At 49.1% G+C, this 22348-nt stretch overlaps 1 protein-coding gene across 3 annotated transcripts in view; it reads left to right on the forward strand.

Annotated features, from left to right (window-relative positions):
- Window positions 1-22348, forward strand: part of DNAH5 (dynein axonemal heavy chain 5) — a 323270-nt gene that overhangs the window by 151505 nt on the left and 149417 nt on the right. For all 3 annotated transcript variants that reach the window (XM_077353359.1, XM_077353360.1, XM_077353361.1), the window contains 8 exons: window positions 207-353; window positions 3046-3287; window positions 3451-3627; window positions 4313-4517; window positions 5119-5261; window positions 11147-11281; window positions 16011-16133; window positions 18618-18831. In XM_077353359.1, the coding sequence (XP_077209474.1) occupies window positions 207-353; window positions 3046-3287; window positions 3451-3627; window positions 4313-4517; window positions 5119-5261; window positions 11147-11281; window positions 16011-16133; window positions 18618-18831 (1386 nt within the window). The remainder of the gene's footprint in view (window positions 1-206; window positions 354-3045; window positions 3288-3450; window positions 3628-4312; window positions 4518-5118; window positions 5262-11146; window positions 11282-16010; window positions 16134-18617; window positions 18832-22348) is intronic.

Genomic DNA, 22348 nt, shown 5'->3' on the forward strand with positions numbered 1-22348 from the left:
AGGAGGAAATTTTAAAATCATTAATTTGTCTTTCATAGCCTAGGTTTATCTAGGTTTCTTTAATATGTCTGTTTTAAGTAATTTTAATTCAGATTAACAGGACTGAAAAATGTGGGTGTTGCTGAATGAAACAGTAATGCAAGGTCACCCTGGGTCCCCAGAAATAGTGACCAAATGCTTTTTATACATCATGATGATTTCTGCAGACTGTGGACAGCCCCACCGCGAGATGAGAATGAATCCCAAGGCCATCACAGCACCGCAGATGTTCGGACGTCTTGATGTGGCAACAAATGACTGGACTGATGGCGTTTTCTCCACGCTTTGGAGGAAAACGTTGCGAGCTAAGAAAGGTGCTCAGAATGCATCTTTGCTATGTGACATATCTGTGCCAAAAGAAAAAACCTCTCACAGGCTGATTCCGCACGGTGGCAGCTGTTGAAGGGGACCTGCATGCTCTGCAGCAGTTGGTGTCCACACGGTGGACCCATGGGAAACAAAAAAGCAGCGGATTAGTTCTGCCGAATGGGGGCCCCCCATGGGTGGGTCTTTATTTGCAGAATGAAAATAAATGCCCCAGTCTGCTCCACGGCCTGGCAGAGCACTGCAAAGATGACCAGGGCATTGTTTGCCCCTTCTGGGCCACTGTAGGGCAGGGAGGAATTCAGCCTCAAAGACCCGGGCCTGCTGCGGGACAGGTCCTGTTGGCTCCCACAGTGAGCTAAAGGAACTCGGAAAATTCCACATTTCCTTGGCCTGGAGCTTCTGGGGCCTGATCCATACCAGGCCCAGGAGGGTGGCAGCCAGGCGGCAACGTTATATAGAAGCAGAGATTTGCCCTGCTTCCATTTGGCTGCTCTCTCGGCCTTTTCCGCCTGTGCGGAATTGGCCGCAGAGAATGCGTTAGTAAGGCCCCCTGAAGTCCATCTCACTCACTGATTCTTAAAACCATTTGATAAAGTAATATCTCAAAGGGCAGATCTCTTGGGAGCTTTCTGGGAATGAAGAGGGGAAGAAGCCTTGGCAGCAGCAGGAATTCCCTTTTATGTCAGAAGGGCAGAATTTCCACCCCTTTCTTATTGCTGTGGCTTATTTGACTGAGTCCTGTAACTGAGTTATGAGGACAGAGACAGTTACTAGGCTTGCTTATAGAGTGCTAATTTGAGCAACAGATGTCACTAATGAACCTCCTGCAAGGCCAGTTCAGCCAGTACCATAACCCGTTTCTACTTGCTGGAAATGGGGTTGAAGGAACAGATTGTGCCCTCAGGCTCCGGCTGAAAAAATAGGTCCTCTGAGTTCTCTTTGAGTGAAAGGGGATCCTGAGCTGCTGCTCCTGGAGACGGATGTGCCCATCTGCCTCATGTCTTTCAGGCCTGCCCTTTCCCCAAGAACTCAGGGCAGTGGATGTGGGTCTCCTTCCCCATCTTATCCTCACCACCACCCTGCCGGCTAAGTGAGGCTGAGTGTGTGTATGATTGTCCCATGATCACATAGCAGGTTTCATGATAGAATCATAGAGTTGGAAGGGGCCTCCTGGGTCATCTAGTCCAACCCCCTGCACTAGGCAGGACACTCACATCCCAATCGCTCCTCCACTCTAACCTGCCACCCCTTTGAACCTTCACAGAATCAGCCTCTCCGTCAGATGGCTATCCAGCCTCTGTTTAGAAGAAGAAGAAGAAGAAGAGTTGGTTCTTATATGCCGCTTTTCCCTACCCGAAGGAGGCTCAAAGCGGCTTACAGTCGCCTTCCCATTCCTCTCCCCACAACAGACACCCTGTGGGGTGGGTGAGGCTGAGAGAGCCCTGATATTCCTGCTCGGTCAGAACAGTTTTATCAGTGCCGTGGTGAGCCCAAGGTCACCCAGCTGGCTGCATGTGGGGGAGTGCAGAATCGAACCTGGCATGCCAGATTAGAAGTCCGCACTCCTAACCACTACACCAAACTGGCTCTCAATTTAAAAAATTCCAAAGATGGAGAACCCACCACCTCCCGAGGAAGCTGGTTCCTCTGAGGAACCGCTCTATCAGGAATTTCTTCTGGATGTTTAGACGGAATTTCCTTTGGATTAATTTCATCCCAATGGCTCTGGTCCGTCCCTCCGGGGCAAGAGAGAACAATTCTGCTCCATCCTCTATATGGCAGCCTTTTCAATACTTGACGTTGGTTATCAGATCCCCTCTCAGTCGTCTCCTCTCCAGGCTAAACCTCTCCAAGCTCCCCCAAGCTTTCCTCATATATCTTGGTCTACAAACCCCTCACCATCTTTACTATGCTGTATTGGAAATGGATAAATCTCTGCACACCTGCTTGCTTTATACCTGTGTATTTGTAAACAGATATCACAGAACACCACTGATTTCCAGAACTTCCACCCTACAATGGAAACAGACCCTATATACCTGCTTTGAATCTACTTCGGGGGGAACCCTGGAGTGCAAAGCAATATATTGAAGCTCTGATTACAGCCGTTTCAGTTAATTTCTATGAAAGCTATTGCCTAATTGGATTTGTCTCTAGAACTTTATGCTTATGCTAAAGGGAGGACTGTTTTTGTTAATGTTTCCTCTGCCCAGTGTCATGGTCCTGCTACCACTGAGAGGGAATGTCTGTTTGAGCTTATGGGAATGGATAATCAGAAACCAAAGGAAGGTGTCTGAGAATTTTGTGGTGGTTATTTGTGTGCCCCCACCTGTTCTCTAAGTACTTCATCTTCGCAGCAACCATGTGAGGTCAATTAGCCTGGGAGATAATGGGGCTGGATTTCCCAGAGGTACTTTTCTCCAGAGGAGGGAGAATTCTCCTGATGCAAGACTGTCAAAAAACTAAATCCAGCCCAGTGACTTGTGGAAGGCCTCATGGAACTTCTGTTTTGCCAATTTTGACTTGAGTTTTCCTCAGTTCTGAGACTTGCCACACTGACTCAGTCATCAGGTTTAATTCAGTGCAGGATGTCAAAGCATAGCAGGTGGTGGGACAATATTTGGTATGCTTTCAAACTCCTTTGAATGAAACACAGTTTTCCCTGTTACTGGGTCTTAGGAGAGCACATCTGGATAGTCCTTGATGGCCCCGTTGATGCAATTTGGATTGAGAACTTGAATTCAGTACTCGATGATAACAAAACATTAACACTGGCAAATGGAGACCGAATCCCTATGGCCCCCAACTGCAAAATCGTCTTTGAGCCTCATAATATTGACAACGCCTCCCCGGCTACCGTGTCGAGGAATGGAATGGTGTTCATGAGCTCCTCAGTTCTCAGCTGGAGTCCTATTCTGGAGGTATAAATGTGTTTTTGCTGCTCAGTTGCTTTATGGCCTTTAAACTCTTCTGAATGCATCTGTAGGGAAAAAGTAGAACATTCTTGACATCTGTCATTTAAACTGCTGTCAAGAATTGCATTATCCATTTTTTAAAAGTTGGTTCTGCCACTGGCTTTCACAGGGGTTCTTGAGAAAGCGATCTCCACAGGAAGCAGAGATTCTGCGCCAGCTCTATACTGCGTCGTTCCCAGATGTGTCCCGCTTCAGCATCCAGTCTTTGGAATACAAGATAGAGATGCTAGAAGCCTTTGTGATCATGCAGAGCATCAATATGCTGCAGGGCCTCATCCCTTGCAAGGTAAAACCATTTGTGCTACTTAAAATAATTGAATTCCCTTTCAGTAAAAGTTGTTACAAGCAATATGACCTTGTGTCAAGACAAGATTTCCAGACCCTTTATCTGAACTCCCAGTAATATGATTGTGAACTGGCCCATGTCAATGTCTTTGGTTATAAAATCATTAGAACAAAATCAGTACCAACGGGCACTAATTAATATAGACGCACAACTAAAGCTAGAACTATCACAGATTACCAGATCAAGATGAGTACCTAAAGATAATAAATAACATCAATCAATTATTAGAATACAATTTAAAGCTGGATCATATAAAACAGAAGATCTAAAATGACTAGCACTACTTAAAATGAAAATTCCTCCAAGATTACTCTCTCATGAGTCCATGGCAAAAGTTGTTAGATATTCAGAGGATGTTTGAGAAATTTATTTGGTGTTGAAAAAGACCAATAATTTATTGTTTTGTTTCATATGACCTACAACCAAAATGGTGGGTTGCCAACTCACAATATTGTTAATTATCATCATGCCTCCAAGTTAAAAACCATCTTAGGCATTGGTTAGGAGTGGTTAGAGTGTGAAGATATGGGATATCTCAAGATCCATGTCAGACTCACCTTGAACATCTTGGTTGTGGTTAAATAAAAGAGGAGAATCTAAAAAGTCATGGTGTTTTGCTATCCAGGAACAGGGAGGTGAAATAACAGGAGAGTACTTGGAAAGACTGTATGTCTTCTCCTTGATGTGGAGTATTGGAGCTCTGCTAGAATTAGAAGACCGACGCAAGTTGGAGAACTGGCTCCGTGGCCACAAAGCAATCAGGCTGGACCTTCCTAATATCCCAAAGGGAAGTGACGATACTATGTTTGACTACTACGTTACTGGTGATGGTTAGTGAAACCCTATTCGCTATACACTGCTAACGGTCATATTCAGAATGATTAAGATGAGTTTCATTATGTAGTTTCTGGCTTAGTAATACTCATATTTAAGTTCTATACCACCCTTCCTTGTGTTGACTTAGGGGATGCCTACAACCGGAAACAGGTAATCAAAGTTTTCCAACTGCACTTTGCGCCAATGATAATTTCACATTTTTTTGCCTTGAGGCAGAATCAGTATGTGACACATCTATGCAGCTTTCGCTTTTCTCCAGCTCTGATTGGGTCAATCCTGAGATATCCTATTTCGCCATAAGAAATCTTCTGCCTGCTTCTTTCTGAGCCGTGGACGTACCTTTCTTCCTTTGACTTGTGAATGTCCTTCACACAAAAGGGGTACATTAAAAAATGACATAGCTATGCTTCAAATTATGTATGGTGCACATTAAAGACCTCACCTATACCTCTGCTTTTGTTTAGTGAGATGGGAGAAAGCATTCAGAAACTCCTGTCTAATCTGCCCACAATACCCCCAAGCTAAAAAGTCATTCTGTAACTTGAAACACGAGATTTTTGGGGAAGGGAAATCACCACCTTCTGTTCTGGCTAGGCCAATGGATGCACTGGAGCACCCGTGTCGAAGAGTATGTGTATCCCACCGACAGCACCCCGGAGTACGGCTCGATCCTCGTGCCCAATGTTGACAATGTGAGAACTGACTTCCTTATCCACACAATTGCAAAGCAAGGCAAGGTAATACCAGAAGACATTTGGTTTTGTGGGTCGTGCTTCTTCATTGAGAGGGCCTCCTTAAAAAAAGCTGCTACAACTCTTATGTAGCTTCTAGAGCGCCTCCAAGAACCGACAAGACGGCTGTCTTTAAGAATTTGAAAGGGCAGGGAATGGTTCCTGTTGGCAGCAGAGGAGAGGACCTCAGGAATGGGTTTAGACTACATGGAGAACGGCATGGGCTAGATAGCAGGAAAAAAATGTTCACAAGCAGAGTACAACAAAACCAGAGTCCAGCAGGGGCACCTTTAAGACCAACAGAGATTGATTCAAGGCATGAGCTTTCGAGGGCAAGCACTCTTCCTCAGACTATGAACATCCATCATGACAGTGGAAATATAAGGCAAAAGCTAATTATGATAAATTAGTAAACTGTGTCACAACATCCAAATTCAGCCATATGATGCCATATGATAATTCTGTGCTAAAACAGCCAACCAGTCTCCTTGAGTTCAGTTGTAGTTCACAAAAACATTGGAGGAATAAAACTGTCTACATTAGAAGAAGAAGAAGAAGAAGAGTTGGTTCTTATATGCCGCTTTTCCCTACCTGAAGGAGGCTCAAAGCGGCTTACAGTCGCCTTCCCATTCCTCTCCCCACAACAGACACCCTGTGGGATAGGTGAGGCTGAGAGAGCCCTGATATCACTGCTCGGTCAGAACAGTTTTATCAGTGCCATGGCGAGCCCAAGGTCACCCAGCTGGCTGCATATGGGGGAGCGCAGAATCGAACCCGGCATGCCAGATTAGAAGTCCACACTCCTAACCACTACACCAAACTGGCTCTCTTAGTAATTAATGGCTGTCACTTTACCAGTTGTTGCAGAGTAATTCAGCCGTGGAAGGGGCTGCCTCAGGAGGTGGGGAGCTCCCCCTCACTGGCCGTCTTCAAGCAGCGGCTGGAAAGATCCTTCTCCTGGATGCTGGAGGCTGACCCTGCACTGAGCAGGGGTTGGGACTAGATGGTCTGCGTGGCCCCTTCCCACTCTAGGATTCTAGGAGTCTAGTTCAGCAGAGGAATGGGCTGCCTACGGAGGTGGGGAGCTCCCCCTCACTGGCCGTCTTCAAGCAGCGGCTGGACAGATCCTTCTCCTGGATGCTGGAGGCTGACCCTGCACTGAGCAGGGGTTGGGACTAGATGGTCTGCGTGGCCCCTTCCCACTCTAGGATTCTAGGAGTCTAGTTCAGCAGAGGAATGGGCTGCCTACGGAGGTGGGGAGCTCCCCCTCACTGGCCGTCTTCAAGCAGCGGCTGGACAGATCCTTCTCCTGGATGCTGGAGGCTGATCCTGCACTGAGCAGGGGGTGGGACTAGATGGCCTGGATGGCCCCTTCCCACTCTAGGATTCTAGGAGTCTAGTTCAGCAGTGGAATGGGCTGCCTAAGGAGGTGGGGAGCTCCCCCTCACTGGCCGTCTTCAAGCAGCGGCTGGACAGATCCTTCTCCTGGATGCTGGAGGCTGACCCTGCACTGAGCAGGGGTTGGGACTAGATGGTCTGCGTGGCCCCTTCCCACTCTAGGATTCTAGGAGTCTAGTTCAGCAGAGGAATGGGCTGCCTACGGAGGTGGGGAGCTCCCCCTCACTGGCCATCTTCAAGCAGCGGCTGGACAGATCCTTCTCCTGGATGCTGGAGGCTGATCCTGCACTGAGCAGGGGGTGGGACTAGATGGCCTGGATGGCCCCTTCCCACTCTAGGATTCTAGGAGTCTAGTTCAGCAGTGGAATGGGCTGCCTAAGGAGGTGGGGAGCTCCCCCTCACTGGCCGTCTTCAAGCAGCGGCTGGACATATCCTTCTCCTGGATGCTGGAGGCTGACCCTGCACTGAGCAGGGGTTGGGACTAGATGGTCTGCGTGGCCCCTTCCCACTCTAGGATTCTCGGAGTCTAGTTCAGCAGAGGAATGGGCTGCCTACGGAGGTGGGGAGCTCCCCCTCACTGGCCGTCTTCAAGCAGCGGCTGGACAGATCCTTCTCCTGGATGCTGGAGGCTGACCCTGCACTGAGCAGGGGGTGGGACTAGATGGCCTGCATGGCCCCCTCCCACTCTAGGATTCTAGGAGTCTAGTTCAGCCGTGGAAGGGGCTGCCTCAGGAGGTGGGGAGCTTCCCTCACTGGCCGTCTTCAAGCAGCGGCTGGACAGATCCTTCTCCTGGATGCTTGAGGCTGATCCTGCACTGAGCAGGGGGTGGGACTAGATGGCCTGGATGGCCCCTTCCCACTATAGGATTCCAGGAGTCTAGTTCAGCAGTGGAAGGGGCTGCCTACGGAGGTGGGGAGCTCCCCCTCACTGGCCGTCTTCAAGCAGCAGCTGGACAGATCCTTCTCCTGGATGCTGGAGGCTGACGCTGCACTGAGCAGGGGTTGGGACTAGATGGTCTGCATGGCCCCTTCCCACTCCAGGATTCTAGGAGTCGAGTTCAGCAGAGAAATGGGCTGCCTACGGAGGTGGGGAGCTCCCCCTCACTGGCCGTCTTCAAGCAGCGGCTGGACAGATCCTTCTCCTGGATGCTGGAGGCTGATCCTGCACTGAGCAGGGGGTGGGACTAGATGGCCTACATGGCCCCCTCCCACTATAGGATTCCAGGAGTCTAGTTCAGCAGTGGAAGGGGCTGCCTAAGGAGGTGGGGAGCTCCCCCTCACTGGCCGTCTTCAAGCAGCGGCTGGACAGATCCTTCTCCTGGATGCTGGAGGCTGATCGTGCACTGAGCAGGGGGTGGGACTAGATGGCCTGGATGGCCCCTTCCCACTATAGGATTCCAGGAGTCTAGTTCAGCAGTGGAAGGGGCTGCCTACGGAGGTGGGGAGCTCCCCCTCACTGGCCGTCTTCAAGCAGCGGCTGGACAGATCCTTCTCCTGGATGCTGGAGGCTGACCCTGCACTGAGCAGGGGTTGGGACTAGATGGTCTGTGTGGCCCCTTCCCACTCTAGGATTCTAGGAGTCTAGTTCAGCAGAGGAATGGGCTGCCTACGGAGGTGGGGAGCTCCCCCTCACTGGCCGTCTTCAAGCAGCGGCTGGACAGATCCTTCTCCTGGATGCCTGAGGCTGATCCTGCACTGAGCAGGGGGTGGGACTAGATGGCCTGGATGGCCCCTTCCCACTATAGGATTCCAGGAGTCTAGTTCAGCAGTGGAAGGGGCTGCCTACGGAGGTGGGGAGCTCCCCCTCACTGGCCGTCTTCAAGCAGCGGCTGGACAGATCCTTCTCCTGGATGCTGGAGGCTGACCCTGCACTGAGCAGGGGTTGGGACTAGATGGTCTGTGTGGCCCCTTCCCACTCTAGGATTCTAGGAGTCTAGTTCAGCAGAGGAATGGGCTGCCTACGGAGGTGGGGAGCTCCCCCTCACTGGCCGTCTTCAAGCAGCGGCTGGACAGATCCTTCTCCTGGATGCTGGAGGCTGATCCTGCACTGAGCAGGGGGTGGGACTAGATGGCCTGGATGGCCCCTTCCCACTCTAGGATTCCAGGAGTCTAGTTCAGCAGGGGAAGGGGCTACCTCAGGAGGTGGGGAGCTCCCCCTCACTGGCCGTCTTCAAGCAGCGGCTGGACAGATCCTTCTCCTGGATGCTGGAGGCTGATCCTGCACTGAGCAGGGGGTGGGACTAGATGGCCTGCATGGCCCCCTCCCACTCTAGGATTCTAGGAGTCTAGTTCAGCCGTGGAAGGGGCTGCCTCAGGAGGTGGGGAGCTTCCCTCACTGGCCGTCTTCAAGCAGCGACTGGACAGATCCTTCTCCTGGATGCTTGAGGCTGATCCTGCACTGAGCAGGGGGTGGGACTAGATGGCCTGCATGGCCCCTTCCCACTCTAGGATTCCAGGAGTCTAGTTCAGCAGTGGAAGGGGCTGCCTAAGTGCGCTCCCCCTCGCTGGGGGTATCTAAAAAGCAGCTGGACAGATCCTTATCCTGGATGCTTAGGGCTGATCAGGACTGGATGGCAGTACTAATAAATCCCTTCAAAGATGAACCTTATCATCATCATCATGAAATGTGCAGGGTCCTTCCTCCCCCAAGGGCCAGTCAGAGGGTCAGCATGCCACTGAGGCCACGCTGGACTCCTCGTGGCCCCTGCAGCCTTGGAAAGCTGCCTGCCTTCTCAGCTGACCCCGCCCTGCTGCTGCCAAGCCCTCTTGCCACTACTGTGCCCTAGCCAGCCCGCGAGCCTTCTCTGCCCGCCTCCTCGCGCCTCTTGGGGCCCGGCCTACAGCGCCGTGGATCTCCTCCCCTCATCTCTGCTGGGCTGCCTCTCTGTCTCCTCAGGGCCCCGCAGGGCTTTACGCTCGGGGCTCGGTCTGTTCTGGGGACTGCCTCCGCCCTTTGACGTGGCCCTGCCAAGCCCACGGACTGCCTGCCTTTGGAAGCACATGCTTCGCCCCACCCCCCACCCCCCTGCTCCCTGCCCCACTTCCGTCTCCAGCAGCTGCTGGGAGGCCCCAGCCCTTTCTGGCCCCTCCAGGCCTCATCTGCAGGCGGAGGGAGCCCCAGTGGTCAGTTGCTGCCAGACCCGCCAACATCCTTCGCAGAGGCCGCCTGCCCACCCATGCAGATGGTGCTGCAATCGCACTGGTGACGCTTCCTCCTCCCAGCCCCAGGCGGTCATTGCTGCTGCACAAGGGTGGAGGGGCAGAGGTCAGGGGGGGGGCGCTGCACACACCCTCCCACTCGCAGCCACACATGCCCCAGGCCTCCCCCCCACTTGCCTGCCTCCCCGTGCGCTGAGGAGCAGCCCTGGAGCTGCAGGACATTGGCTTCCACACGGGGCCTCTCATGCTGCTGGGGTAATATTTAAAATCTGTGTATCAGTCTCAGAGCAAGAGACTTTTGTTTGCATAAAATACATGATAATCTCAGCATCCCAAAATTCTGAGTGGCCTCAGGCCCTTAATGGGAAGGCCTAAGGTTGGAGCCTCTTGTGGCGCAGAGTGGTAAGTCTGAAAGCTCTGCCCATGAGGCTGGGAGTTCGATCCCAGCAGCCGGCTCAAGGTTGACTCAGCCTTCCATCCTTCCGAGGTCGGTAAAATGAGTACCCAGCTTGCTGCTGCGGGGTAAACGGTAATGACTGGGGAAGGCACTGGCAAACCACCCTGTATTGAGTCTGCCAGGAAAACGCTGGAGGGCGTCACCCCAAGGGTCAGACAGGACTCGGTGCTTGCACAGGGGATACCTTTCCCTTTCTCTTTAAGGTTGGGCCTGGAGACTGCTGGGAATTGCAGCTCTTCTCCAATCTGCTACAATCCCTTCTGTGGCGGAAACGGCTGCTGGGGAGGGTGGAGGGTGGGGTGTCCCCGAGGCCCCCTCAGTGGGCTGCCTTTCTTGGCCTTCCACTGCCCTCCAATGCCTGGGAATCTCCCAAGCCATATTGTGGACAGACAAATAAGAGAGTGGAACTGGCTGGACCCGACTCTTGGCCTTAGGGTGAATATTGTCCCGTCACTGCCAGTTTTTTAGGGGAAAGAGCCATCAAGTCCTAGATGACTTATAGCGAACCTGGAAGCTTGTCAAGGCAAGACATGAACAGGGTTGGTTTGCCATTGCTTCCCTGTGCTTAACAACCCTGGACTTCCTCTGCTGTCTCTGATGCAATAGTTACCCTCCGCTGACTCTGTTTAGCGGCTGAGAGGGCCTAGCAAGATCTACATGACAATACAGACTTTACCAGGAGATTGAACTTCTGTGAGGGTTACTGCTTAGCACAGCCGCACCAAATTGCTAAAGTAGGAAATGATGCTGGCAGCAATTGCATTTCTTTTGAATGTTACATTTTGACTTCTCTGTTGCTTGAAATGAGCATTTTAAAAACTGAACCTTCTTGGCTTGCATATCCCCCGACTCACTTGAATTCCCTTCCTTTCTTCAGGCAGTATTGCTAATTGGCGAACAGGGCACTGCAAAGACGGTCATCATCAAAGGCTACGTGTCAAAATATGATCCTGAAATCCACATTGCCAAGAGTCTGACTTTCTCATCAGCAACAACACCTTTCATGTTTCAGGTTATTACAGTTGTTTTCCTTTCCACCTACAGTGAAATTTGACTTTTGGTACTCTGAGAATGTCCTGGAAAGAGATTATGCAAAGGCACAGGGAGCTATTATATCTTCTTCTTCTTGTTGTTGTTGCTGTTGTTGTTGTTGTTGTGTATGTGAGTGTGCTGAGGGCTGAGCTTGAGGTCCAAGGCAGGATCCAAGTGGCCAGGGTTACATAGGGGCCCAGCAATAAACGAACAATTAAGAAAGCATGGAAGAACTCTGGTTAGAACAGAATATGGCAGAGAACAGGCACTGACCAATGCACAGCGGAGATCCAGTCTATCAATCAATCAATCAATCAATCAATCAATCAATCAATCAATCAATCAATCAATCAAACGTTATTACAGTCGTTCAGGCCAAGTTGCATGAAGTCATTACATAAGAGACCAAAAGAATATGGTCATTTAAGGTAATACAATTTAAAACAGAGCATAAAATAGAACTTAAAATTAAGCCACTTTAGAGCATCGGATTTTTATGGCGGCGGCACAAAACTTAGCCAGCTGAGTTGTCACCTGGGGGGACTCATCACTTAGCAGCCTCTTTAGCTGGTCTACATCATGATGTTCTGGAACTCTTTAAGGAGTGGTTCAATCCAGTCTGTCTGATCCTATTAGTTTAAGTCAATCAGTGCTTATTTAGCCAATCATCAGTTTAAATAAATCAATACAAATCTGGCCAATCCCACACATGGGCGGGGAAACCGATTGCCTGCTTTGTGTATCTAAGCTGCAGATTTCTGGGGAGTTTCTTGTCCCCTGCTGCAGTCCGTACTCGCTGCTGAGATCACTAATACAGAGCTGCTCGTCTGCCCAGCAGCCTGGCGTTCTTCGTACAAACCCACATATTTAGCACCGGCAAGGAGGATGAGACTGCAGTGCTAGGTATGGAACCCAGGTAAGCGATCACCCACTGGTGCGGGGCCCTGCTGGTAGAGACCATCATTCAGTCGGTGCCCAGCCTCTAGGGAAGGGACTTCGGACTGCTGAACGCGCCTCCTGGAGAGGGCCATTGTAGCCCCATTGTAGCCCCCAGCTGGGAGACAACAGCTGCTGCCCCACATTCTGCCAATGAGTCCCACAAGAGGCGGGTCCGCTGCGGACTTCATTGCCATTCTGTGCAATCTTGCTCATGTCTGCCTCTTCACCAAACTCAAGGAGGTACTTCGTGACCATCTTCGTGACTACGGGACAAGCAGACTGTTTCTTCGCCAAGAGATGCCTCTCCTTCAAAGATGCTGTTGCTGCTGCACCTGCCACCTGCAGCACCACTCTCCTCAGCTGTGATCCATCTTCAAGGAAGATGAGACAGAAGTGGACTGTGCTGCCGCTGCTCATCCACACTGCTTCCCACCTCCTGCCTCCAGGTCCTGTGCCAGTGTGGGGTCCAGCATGTGTGGAGCTTTTGCTAATTCCGTGATGTGTCTGGCAACAAGAAGGGGACCTCTCTTGAGTGTGCCACTACCAGCATCCTGCCACAACTTCCTGGAACCAACCTGGTGTCCAAGGACCGCTGACCTAGGAAGAGAATGGCTGCAGCAACCCCCCCCCCAAACAAAAGAAGGGGCTAAGAAAAGAACCGATTGCAAGAGAGCCTGAAGATGCCCAGGAGCCAGGAATCCAGCATCCCCAGATCTACGCCCCGCTCAGCGGGCAAATGCCGGGGGGGGGAGGGGGAAGACGTCCTTGTAGACAAGCTGAAGCAGGGGCTGAAGGGGGAGAAAGGGCAGGTCCATCGCCCCACAATAGACCGGAGGGGTGGGGCCGAGGGCAACACGGCAAGCCCAGAAATGGAAACAAGGGGGGAGGGGAAGCTGAGTCCCTGCCCCCCCCCTGCATTGCCTGAGCGGGGCCACCAGAGACGACTGCAAAGGGACTTTCAAGTCCCTAAACCCAGATGAAGGTCCTCCTATGTGTGGACTATATTGTTATGGATTTGGAGGGCAGCCTCATCCCAGTGTGAGCTGTGGGTGACTTTCATACTTAGTTTAAAAGTTTTTCCAGCCGTCTACTGCTGGTCATTGTTGAGGGGGAGTGCACCAGACTTTTTGGCCTCGACTGGGTGGAGCTGTTCGGGATGACCATAATGGGATCCAACGGCTCCAGGCCACATCTCTAGAAGATGTCTGCAGCAAGCTCCCTGCAGGTTTTTGATAACTCACTTGCCTGCCACATAAGTCCACCAATTTCTCTGGCTCTTCATCCACAGGTGGAACCCATCCACCTCAAGGCCAGGAGGATTAGCTTTGCTAATAAAGAGCTGTTTGTTTGCTCAGTAGCCTGGCATTCTTCCTGTGAACCCACATATCTAACAATTATTATTAGCTGTATTAGGTTTATGCCATATTTTCATAGCCAACTGTCTTACTCCTTGTATTTCAAACAAAAAAGAATATAATATAAATATTTAAAATAATAAGCTTATTACTGCTGTATCAAAAGGAAGGCATCCCTCAATGTAAGATAACCCCCTCCCCCCAATATTATATACCAAACAAAAAAATTTGTACTGGACAGAACAAACATTAGTGGAAATGTAAGACTTCTTCAACTTCCTTTTTGATGGCATGCCTGGACCCCCCCCCCCCCCCCCCGTTTTCACTGGAGTAAATGCTGTATTTATTCCATGGATAAAAGTCCGAGGATGGGTTCACATATGTTCAATGTTGACCCGCAAGCCAAATGTTTGAACCATTACAGCTGAAAAGTGTCCCAGTGTGATAGAAGAAAAGCTGGGAGGGCTGCCTGACAGAGGAGGTCATCATCCCTTGGCTCTCCCTCTCTTCAAAAGATGCTGCGGAGAGAGAAGATTATCACAGCACAAGAAAGAGGCTACAAGTGTTACACATGTGTATGTTCATGTTCAGCATCTCTGCAACACCACATGCACATTAAAGGTAAAGGTAAAGGTAAAGGTATCCCCTGTGCAAGCACCGAGTCATGTCTGACCCTTGGGGTGACGCCCTCCAGCGTTTTCATGGCAGACTCAATACGGGGTGGTTTGCCAGTGCCTTCCCCAGTCATTACCGTTTACCCCCCAGCAAGCTGGGTACTCATTTTACCGACCTCGGAAGGATGGAAGGCTGAGTCAACCTTGAGCCGGCTGCTGGGATTGAACTCCCAACCTCATGGGCAAAGCTTTCAGGCGGCTGCCTTACCACTCTGCACCACAAGAGGCTCTTACATGCACATTGGGACAACTATTTTCCCAAGAAAATGAGAACTTACTGAGACTTTATGGTGGCTGCAGCCATTTCATTAAACCGAATTAAACCATGTCCTGGAGACTGAATTGAAACCTCTTGGGGATTTTCAGAATGTGGAGATCTGAAGCATTAGGCACTTGCTGAAAGTATTCCTCTTAAACTTGTTATGGGGCTCCCCTGGCGGATGACTAGCTTGCCCAAACTTCAAGAGCCCTCTGATCTTCTCCCCGCCTGGACTTCTCTCTGTTGGCTTCCCTGGGTTTGAGCATGTTAAGGGCTATGGCAAATGTGTCAGGAAAAAGGAAGAGATGGCATGAGGATGGCTCTCTTCTGTGAGAACCCAAGGCAGCCCTCAGCATCTTTGTTTCATCTGCCATTTTATCCACACCACAAACAACATTGTGAAGGATGTTAGGCTGAGTGAGGGTGACTAGGCCAAAGTGAGCCAATGGTCCTTTGTGTTAGGGAAGGAATTTAAACTAGGGTCTCTTAAAAGATAATCCAATATTCTCTGGTTCCCTTTAGCAGATTTACTAAATGCCTCCAGTATGATGAGTCCATGATTGTGGAAGGCTGTTTTCTTGGACTGTTGCTACAACCGCACAGCATTCGATTTGGTGATTAAGTTCCTGTTGTAAACAGCATAAGAAATGTATGTAAGGGAGCCATCTTGGTGTAGTGGTTAGGAGCGCTGATTTCTAATCTGGTGAGCCAGGCTTGATTCCTTGCTCCTCCTCCACATGCAGCCAGCTGGGTGACCTTGGGCCCCTCAAGATAGAGTTGTTCTAACCAAGCAGTAATATCAGGGCTCTTTCAGCCTCACCTACCTCACAGGACAAATATAAGACTTCTTCCTCCTCTTCCTCTTCCTCCTCCTCCTCCTCCCCCTCCCCCTCCCCCCATTATAAATAGAAGCTGATTCATGTTTTACTTAAAATACTTTAGTGCTGTGTGTACTTTGGCATGCATATATATCCATCTTTATATGCAGTGTGACCCACAAGCATGAGCAGACTTTTCCACATTTGTGCATCTGCTACTCATTAGAGAGCCAGGATTGGGTGTGGATCCCTGTTGAGTGCCCATTAGCAGCCAAGGCCAGGCTTGCCTGCAGGTATGTGCAAGAGGCAGGGACAAGCCAGGCATTGCTAAGGAGACAGTCCTGCTTGACCAGGCTGAATGGTTGTCCCAGGGGAATTCATACACAGAATGACTTTGTTACTGGGGTATATTGGAGCTCTTCTGAAGGAAAGTTTTCAAATGAGAGATTAAACTGTGGGCTCCCATATAGCATGCCTTGGCCATTGGCATAGTAGTCAGCCCAAAGTCACATGATGTCCTTCCGTTGCTGAATTAAAAGGAGATCTGGCCCTGAGGGTCATGTGGGCTTGATTAGTTGTTCTGATGCACTGACGAATTTTACTTTATTTGGTGTCTTTTTGTTTATTGTTTTATTTTTTGTTCATTTATGCATTTCTCTTGCAGCGGACAATAGAAAGTTATGTGGACAAGCGCATGGGCACAACCTATGGCCCTCCTGCAGGAAAGAAAATGACCGTATTTGTCGATGACGTGAATATGCCTATCATCAATGAGTGGGGAGACCAGGTCAGTCTATATGAACTAGGACTTTGTGTTTTTCCCCTGCAGTGCTGTTCCAAGGTGTCCTCTGAGCATTGTGCGGCTGTCATGGTGACTTCCTTGGAATCCGAAGACTGAGACAAATATTTACATTTAATGTACCAAAAAAAGCTCATCTATTTCCCTGTTCAAAGCTATGAACAGGGGATGACTGCAAAGAGGAGAAATAGTAAAAAAAAAATCAATTAAATTAATTGTGGACGGGCTTGAGTTATCCAAGGTTCTTTGCATCTGGGATTGGCTTCCAGAGAAGTTGTAGAGTTGGTGCCTGGAGGTGGTTTTGGAGTGCACATGGGCTAATCAACTGAAGGCTGACATGCTACTGGTAGATGGAAGGTCTAGACCCAGTATTTAAAGTGTCGCATGTTCTGGATGGGGTTGTACTTTCGTCAGAGGAACAGGTCCAAAATCTGGGGCTGCTCTTGAACCCAGGCCTTTTGCTGGATAAGCAAGTGGCAGCTGTGATTGCCTTTTACCAGCTTTGACTGGTTAGTCAACCATGATCTTTTTGTGGCAGAGAAGATTTGGTCACTGTCGTACATGTCCATGTTAAATCTAGAAGACTCATAGGCAGTGGTCCCCAACCTTTTTATCACCGGGGACCACTCAACATTTGACAATTTTAATGAGGCCCGGTGGGGGGGGGGGTAGTTTACTCCTCTACTCTCAACCACTGCCCTAACGCTCTCTGATCGCCATGGTAATGTTTAAACATCCCTTCAAAATAAGATACAGACATGCCACAACAATGAACATAAGGAACATTTTATTTTCATGGAAATTTTAACTCATGACAATGACAAATCAATGGGAACCCTGAGCTTGTTTCTCTGCAACGAGATAGTCCCATCTGGGAGTGATGGGAGACAATGACACCCGAAGTGAAAGGGCCGGGGGGGGGGGGAGAAGGCATCCTTCGGGGCCCACCTCCAATTAGTCGATGGACCACATGTGGTTCGCGGCCCACAGGTTGGGGATCGCTACTCATAGGGACCACATCATTCCAATCTTGGCCTATGTACACGGGCTCCCAATATGTTTCCGGGACAGATTCAAGCTGCAGCTTCAACTACCTGAAGCTTATGAAGCTACAAGCCACTGCAATCATCTCTTGAAGCCCTCTAGGGGCAGGCACAATCAGGGCCCTGATTGGCCTGTTGAGCATGTCTGGCTGGAAATGGAGGCCAGACACGCTCCTCCCACTATGTCTCTGCACTTTTTTATATAAGAGAGCCACTAATTGTTAAGGATGTTTTAATTCATTGTCTGCCTTGGTGGCCATTATGATGACAAAACGGCAGAATATAATTTTAAAAATATAATTACTAGGGAGCAATATTTGTGTGGATAACACAATGTGATGGAGTAAGAAAGTTAGATCAGTCATCAGTTTCTGCCAGATCTAAACTGAAATTGCTTGCTAGAAGAGACCCTACTATATGTGTTAACTGTTTATTACAAAGGTAAAAACAAAAAGCCCCACTGGGATCCTTCCGTATGTTGGACCATAAGAGTGTAAGACCTGTCTAAGGCATTTACTATTCAGAAAATAAAGTTGTCTAGGGCTTGGTTCAGATGTGACGAAATTACATGTATGAATAAGCCTTCTTAAATAAAACACTTCACAAATACGCCATCCCATCGAGACACTGTCGAGTCCATTTCTCTCCCTCCAAAAGGGGTGACGTCTCCTTGGGGGCTCCTAAATGTATGAGCCCAACGCTTATGGATAAGAAATCCAGACATGCATAGGTATGAAATGGCTCTCAGGGATAGTGCCTCACTCAATTACTTTGGCTATTATCTGTGTTGTCACAAATGCCTTTTTTGTTTTAAAGGTTTTAAGTTTGGGTTTTTTAAAATATAAAATAAATCTAAGCCAAGTGCTTCCCCGTTGCTGCCACAGTCAGAGCCCGACTGTCAAATCGTTTCTCTCCCCACTCTCACCCCACTCAAACAGATGCCAACTCTATGATGACTCTGCAGCCTCAACTTCTCCAGTTCCCATTTCGCAGTAAGCTCTTATTGATCAGGGAATCGTCCCAGTTTCAACCAGTGGTTAACAAAACTTCTGCCTTGGAGATTTATATCCCCACCAGCCAACTTTCAAGAAAACCCCCATCAATATGTGTTTAAAAGACTGGAATACTGTGGTGGGAGTGGAGCGGGAGGAGGGGAGTTGCCCTCAGAGTGCAGCTCATTTTTAAATGTTCATTTTGCAATCAGCACACTTCTTCTAGCAAGTTAGTCAATCACTAGAGGCTGAAATGGATATATCAGGATTCTAAATAGAATTCCTGGGCCAGCAAGATTGTCCAAGTGTCATGCCAAGGCAAAAATCCCCTACATTTTTTCTCTCTCTTCTACTTTCAAAAATCTCCCCCCCCCCCAAGAAAATATCCTGACAGATATTTGTTTTGCGTTTTTAATCTGAAGTATTTCTGTCAACAGGTCACTAATGAGATTGTGAGGCAGCTGATGGAGCAGAATGGATTCTACAACCTGGAAAAGCCCGGGGAGTTCACAAGCATTGTGGACATCCAGTTCTTGGCTGCCATGATCCACCCAGGAGGAGGCCGCAACGATATCCCCCAGAGACTGAAGAGGCAATTCTCTGTATTTAACTGTACTCTGCCTTCTAATTCATCAATAGACAAGATTTTTGGTAATTTTATTTATTTTTATTTAATAACCTCCACTCCCAGATCCAACTGGCTCATGGCGGTTTACTTAAAAATCTTATAAACCCCACATAAAATCATAGAAATCCAAGACAACTGAAGACAGCAGCAAAACCTAAATCTGTGGAATATCCCTCCTCTCACTTGCCCCCCCCCCATCTCCTATTTGCAGTATTCATCACTCCCCCATGGGAAGGCAAATTCAGGCCAGCAGGCCTAAGGAGGCCTGTAGAGGAAGGGAGTTGATCTTTCTAGCCCAGCTTCAACCAAATGCCTGGTGGAAGAACTTTGTCTTACAGGCCCTGCAGAATGCTGACAGCTCCATCAGGGCCCTTAGCTTTTCCAGGAGCTCATCCATAGAATCATAGAGTTGGAAGGGGCCATCTAGTCCAACCCCCTGCTCAACGCAGGATCAGCCCTAAGCATCCTAAAGCAGCCAAGAAAAGTGTGTATCCAGCCTTTGCTTGAAGACTGCCAGTGAGGGGGAGCTCAACAACTCCTTAGGCAGCCTATTCCACTGCTGAACTACTCTGACTGTGAAAAACTTTTTCCTGATATCTAGCCTATATCGTTGTACTTAAAGTTTAAACCCATTACTGCGTGTCCTCTGCAGCCAGCAGAAACAGCATCCTGCCCTCCTCCAAGTGACAACCTTTCAAATACTTAAAGAGGGCTATCATGTCCCCTCTCAACCTCCTTTTCTCCAGGCTGAACAGTCCCAAGTCCCTCAACCTATCTTCATAGGGCTTGGTCCCTTGGCCCCAGATTGTTGCTCTCCTCTGTACGTCCTTCTTGAAGTGAGGCCTCCAGAGCTGCACACAGTACTCCAGGTGTGGTCTGACCAGTGCCGTATACAATGGGACTATGACATCTTGTGATTTTGATGTGATGCCCCTGTTGATACAGCCCAAAATGGCATTTGCCTTTTTTACCGCTGCATCACACTGCCTGCTCATGTTTAGTTTACAATCCACAAGTACCCCAAGGTCTCTTTCACACACAGTGTTACCTAGAAGCGTATCCCCCATCCAGTAGGCATGCTTTTCATTTTTCTGACCCAGATGCAGAATTTTACACTTATCTTTATTAAATGGCATCTTGATCTCATTTCTGTTCAGATCTCATTGAACTCTGTCTCTATCTTCCGGAGTATTTGCCGGTCTTCCCAATTTGGTGTCATCTGCAAACTTGATGAGTAGTCCCTCCACCCCCTCATCTAGATCATTAATAAATATGTTAAAAGTACCGGGCTGAGCACCGAGCCCTGAGGTACCCTGCTACTTACCTCTCTCCAGTCTGATGAAACACCATTGACAACAACTCTTTGAGTGTGGTTCTCTAACCAATTCCCTATCCACTTAACTATCTGAAAATCCAGATTGCAGTCCTTCAACTTATCCATCAGAACATCATGGGGAACCTTATCAAAAGTTTTACTAAAATCCAAGTAAATGACATCAACCGAATTTCCACAATCCAGCAAACCTGTTACTTGGTCAAAAAAGGAAACCAGGTTGGTCTGGCAAGCGAAAGCCCGCGCAGAGCAAGTTACAGAAATCTAATCTGGAAGTGACTATTGCATGGATCACTCTGGCCAGGTGTTCCAAGGACAGGTAGGGTGCTAGTAGCCTCGCTTAGCGCAGATAGAAAAATGCTGCTTTGAGCTACCTTCATGACCTGAGCCACCATAGATAAGGAGGCAATGAAAATCACCCCCAAATTCTTTGCTGCAGGCACAATGATAAGCTGTACCACATCCAGGCAAGGGAGGCACGATGCTGTCCCATTCTACCCAGCCAGCTACCTCTGTCTTGGAGGGATTGAGTTTCAGATGACTCTTCCTGAGCCATCCAGACACTGCTTCCAAGCATCTGACAGATATTTCAGGGGGTGGGGGGAGTCCGGCCATCCATCCATCAGGAAATACAGCTGGTTGTTATCTGCATAGTGGTGACCACCCAGCCCAAACTTCCGGATCAGCTGTGCCAGAGGGCACCTATAGATGTTGAAAAGTGTGGGGAACGATATCACCCCCTGCGGCACCCCACAGGGGAGCGCAAGGGGGCCAGACGACTCTTCTCCCACTGCACCCCTCTGTGCCCGGGTCTGGAGGAAGGAGATCAGCCATCATAGGACTGTCCCCCTAATCCCCGTTCCGGTGAGTTGGTGGACTAACAACTCGTGGTCAATGACATCAAATGCTACCAACAGATATAAAAACATTAAAATAGCCAAGCCATGTTGATCCAGCTTGTACCTGAGATCATCCATCATGGCGACCAGTGCTGTCTCCACCATGTGGCAGGTCTGTGGTTTGGATCAAACTGGCTGAAGTTTCTTTCAAGAATTCAAGGAGTTGGTCCATGGCAGCCCTTTCAACCTCCTTTTCCAGAAATGCAAGATGCGAGACCAGACAGTAACTGGCAGGGTCCCACAGATCCAACGATGTTTTTTTTTTCTTCAGAAGGGCATGGACTACTATCTTCTTAAGCCCTTCTGGGAACTCTCCCAGTGTCAGGGAGGTGTTGATGATATGCCTCAAGGGACCTCCTATCCGCTGGTCATCTGATTTGAATAACCATGATGGACAGGGATCCAGGTGGTCGCCCTCACAGACCCCAGCAACTTGTCCACTTTGGTTAAAGAGAGTTGCCTGAAGCCCTCAAAAAACATCCCCCGCAATGGGCACTGGGCTCCCATTTCACATTCTGTATCAGTCATAGCAGGCCTGGCAGGGCATTTGGTGGTGAAGTAGGCAAACGGTACATGAACCAGATGGCCGAGTTCCCAACCTACTCCCATCCTAGGATGACACATTCAGCTCCTGGGATCAATGTAGGAGTAAGCCTCCCAGTCAAGAATTATAATACCCCCTCTCCTCCCATGGAGCCGAGGCTGATGAAGGACCGAAAACCCAGGCAGGGCCAGATCTTTTAGGGTGACAGTTTCACCCTCCTGCACCCATGTCACGGTCACACACGCCAGGTCCACCTTGTGCCTTGCAAGTACTCATTCATGATGCAGAGGAGAGAACACGCAGTAATGGGCTCAAATACAACGATATAGGCTAGATATCAGGAAAAAGTTTTTCACAGTCAGAATAGTTCAGCAGTGGAATAGGCTGCCTAAGGGGGTGGTTAGCTCCCCCTCACTGGAAGTCTTCAAGCAAAGGTTGGATACACACTTTTCTTGGATGCTTTAGGATGCTTAGGGCTAATCCTGCGTTGAGCAGGGGGTTGGACTAGATGGCCTGTATGGCCCCTTCCAACTCTATGATTCTATGATTCTATGATTCTATGAGTGTGCTGCTCTGTGTTTTTCTTTGATGAAGGATTAGTGACTGACAGTTCATGGTTATCTTGCACTGATTACTCCAGTTGATCAGGGAATCTAAGTTTTTTTTTTAACCCAGTTTTTTTCCCTTTCTTGCGGTATTATAATAATGCTATTCTCCGGGTCTTCTGAAGGTGTTTCTTCTGGATGTATCTTTGTGATCCATTG

Source organism: Paroedura picta, chromosome 9 (genome assembly GCF_049243985.1).
Source record: "Paroedura picta isolate Pp20150507F chromosome 9, Ppicta_v3.0, whole genome shotgun sequence".
NCBI lineage: Eukaryota > Metazoa > Chordata > Lepidosauria > Squamata > Gekkonidae > Paroedura > Paroedura picta.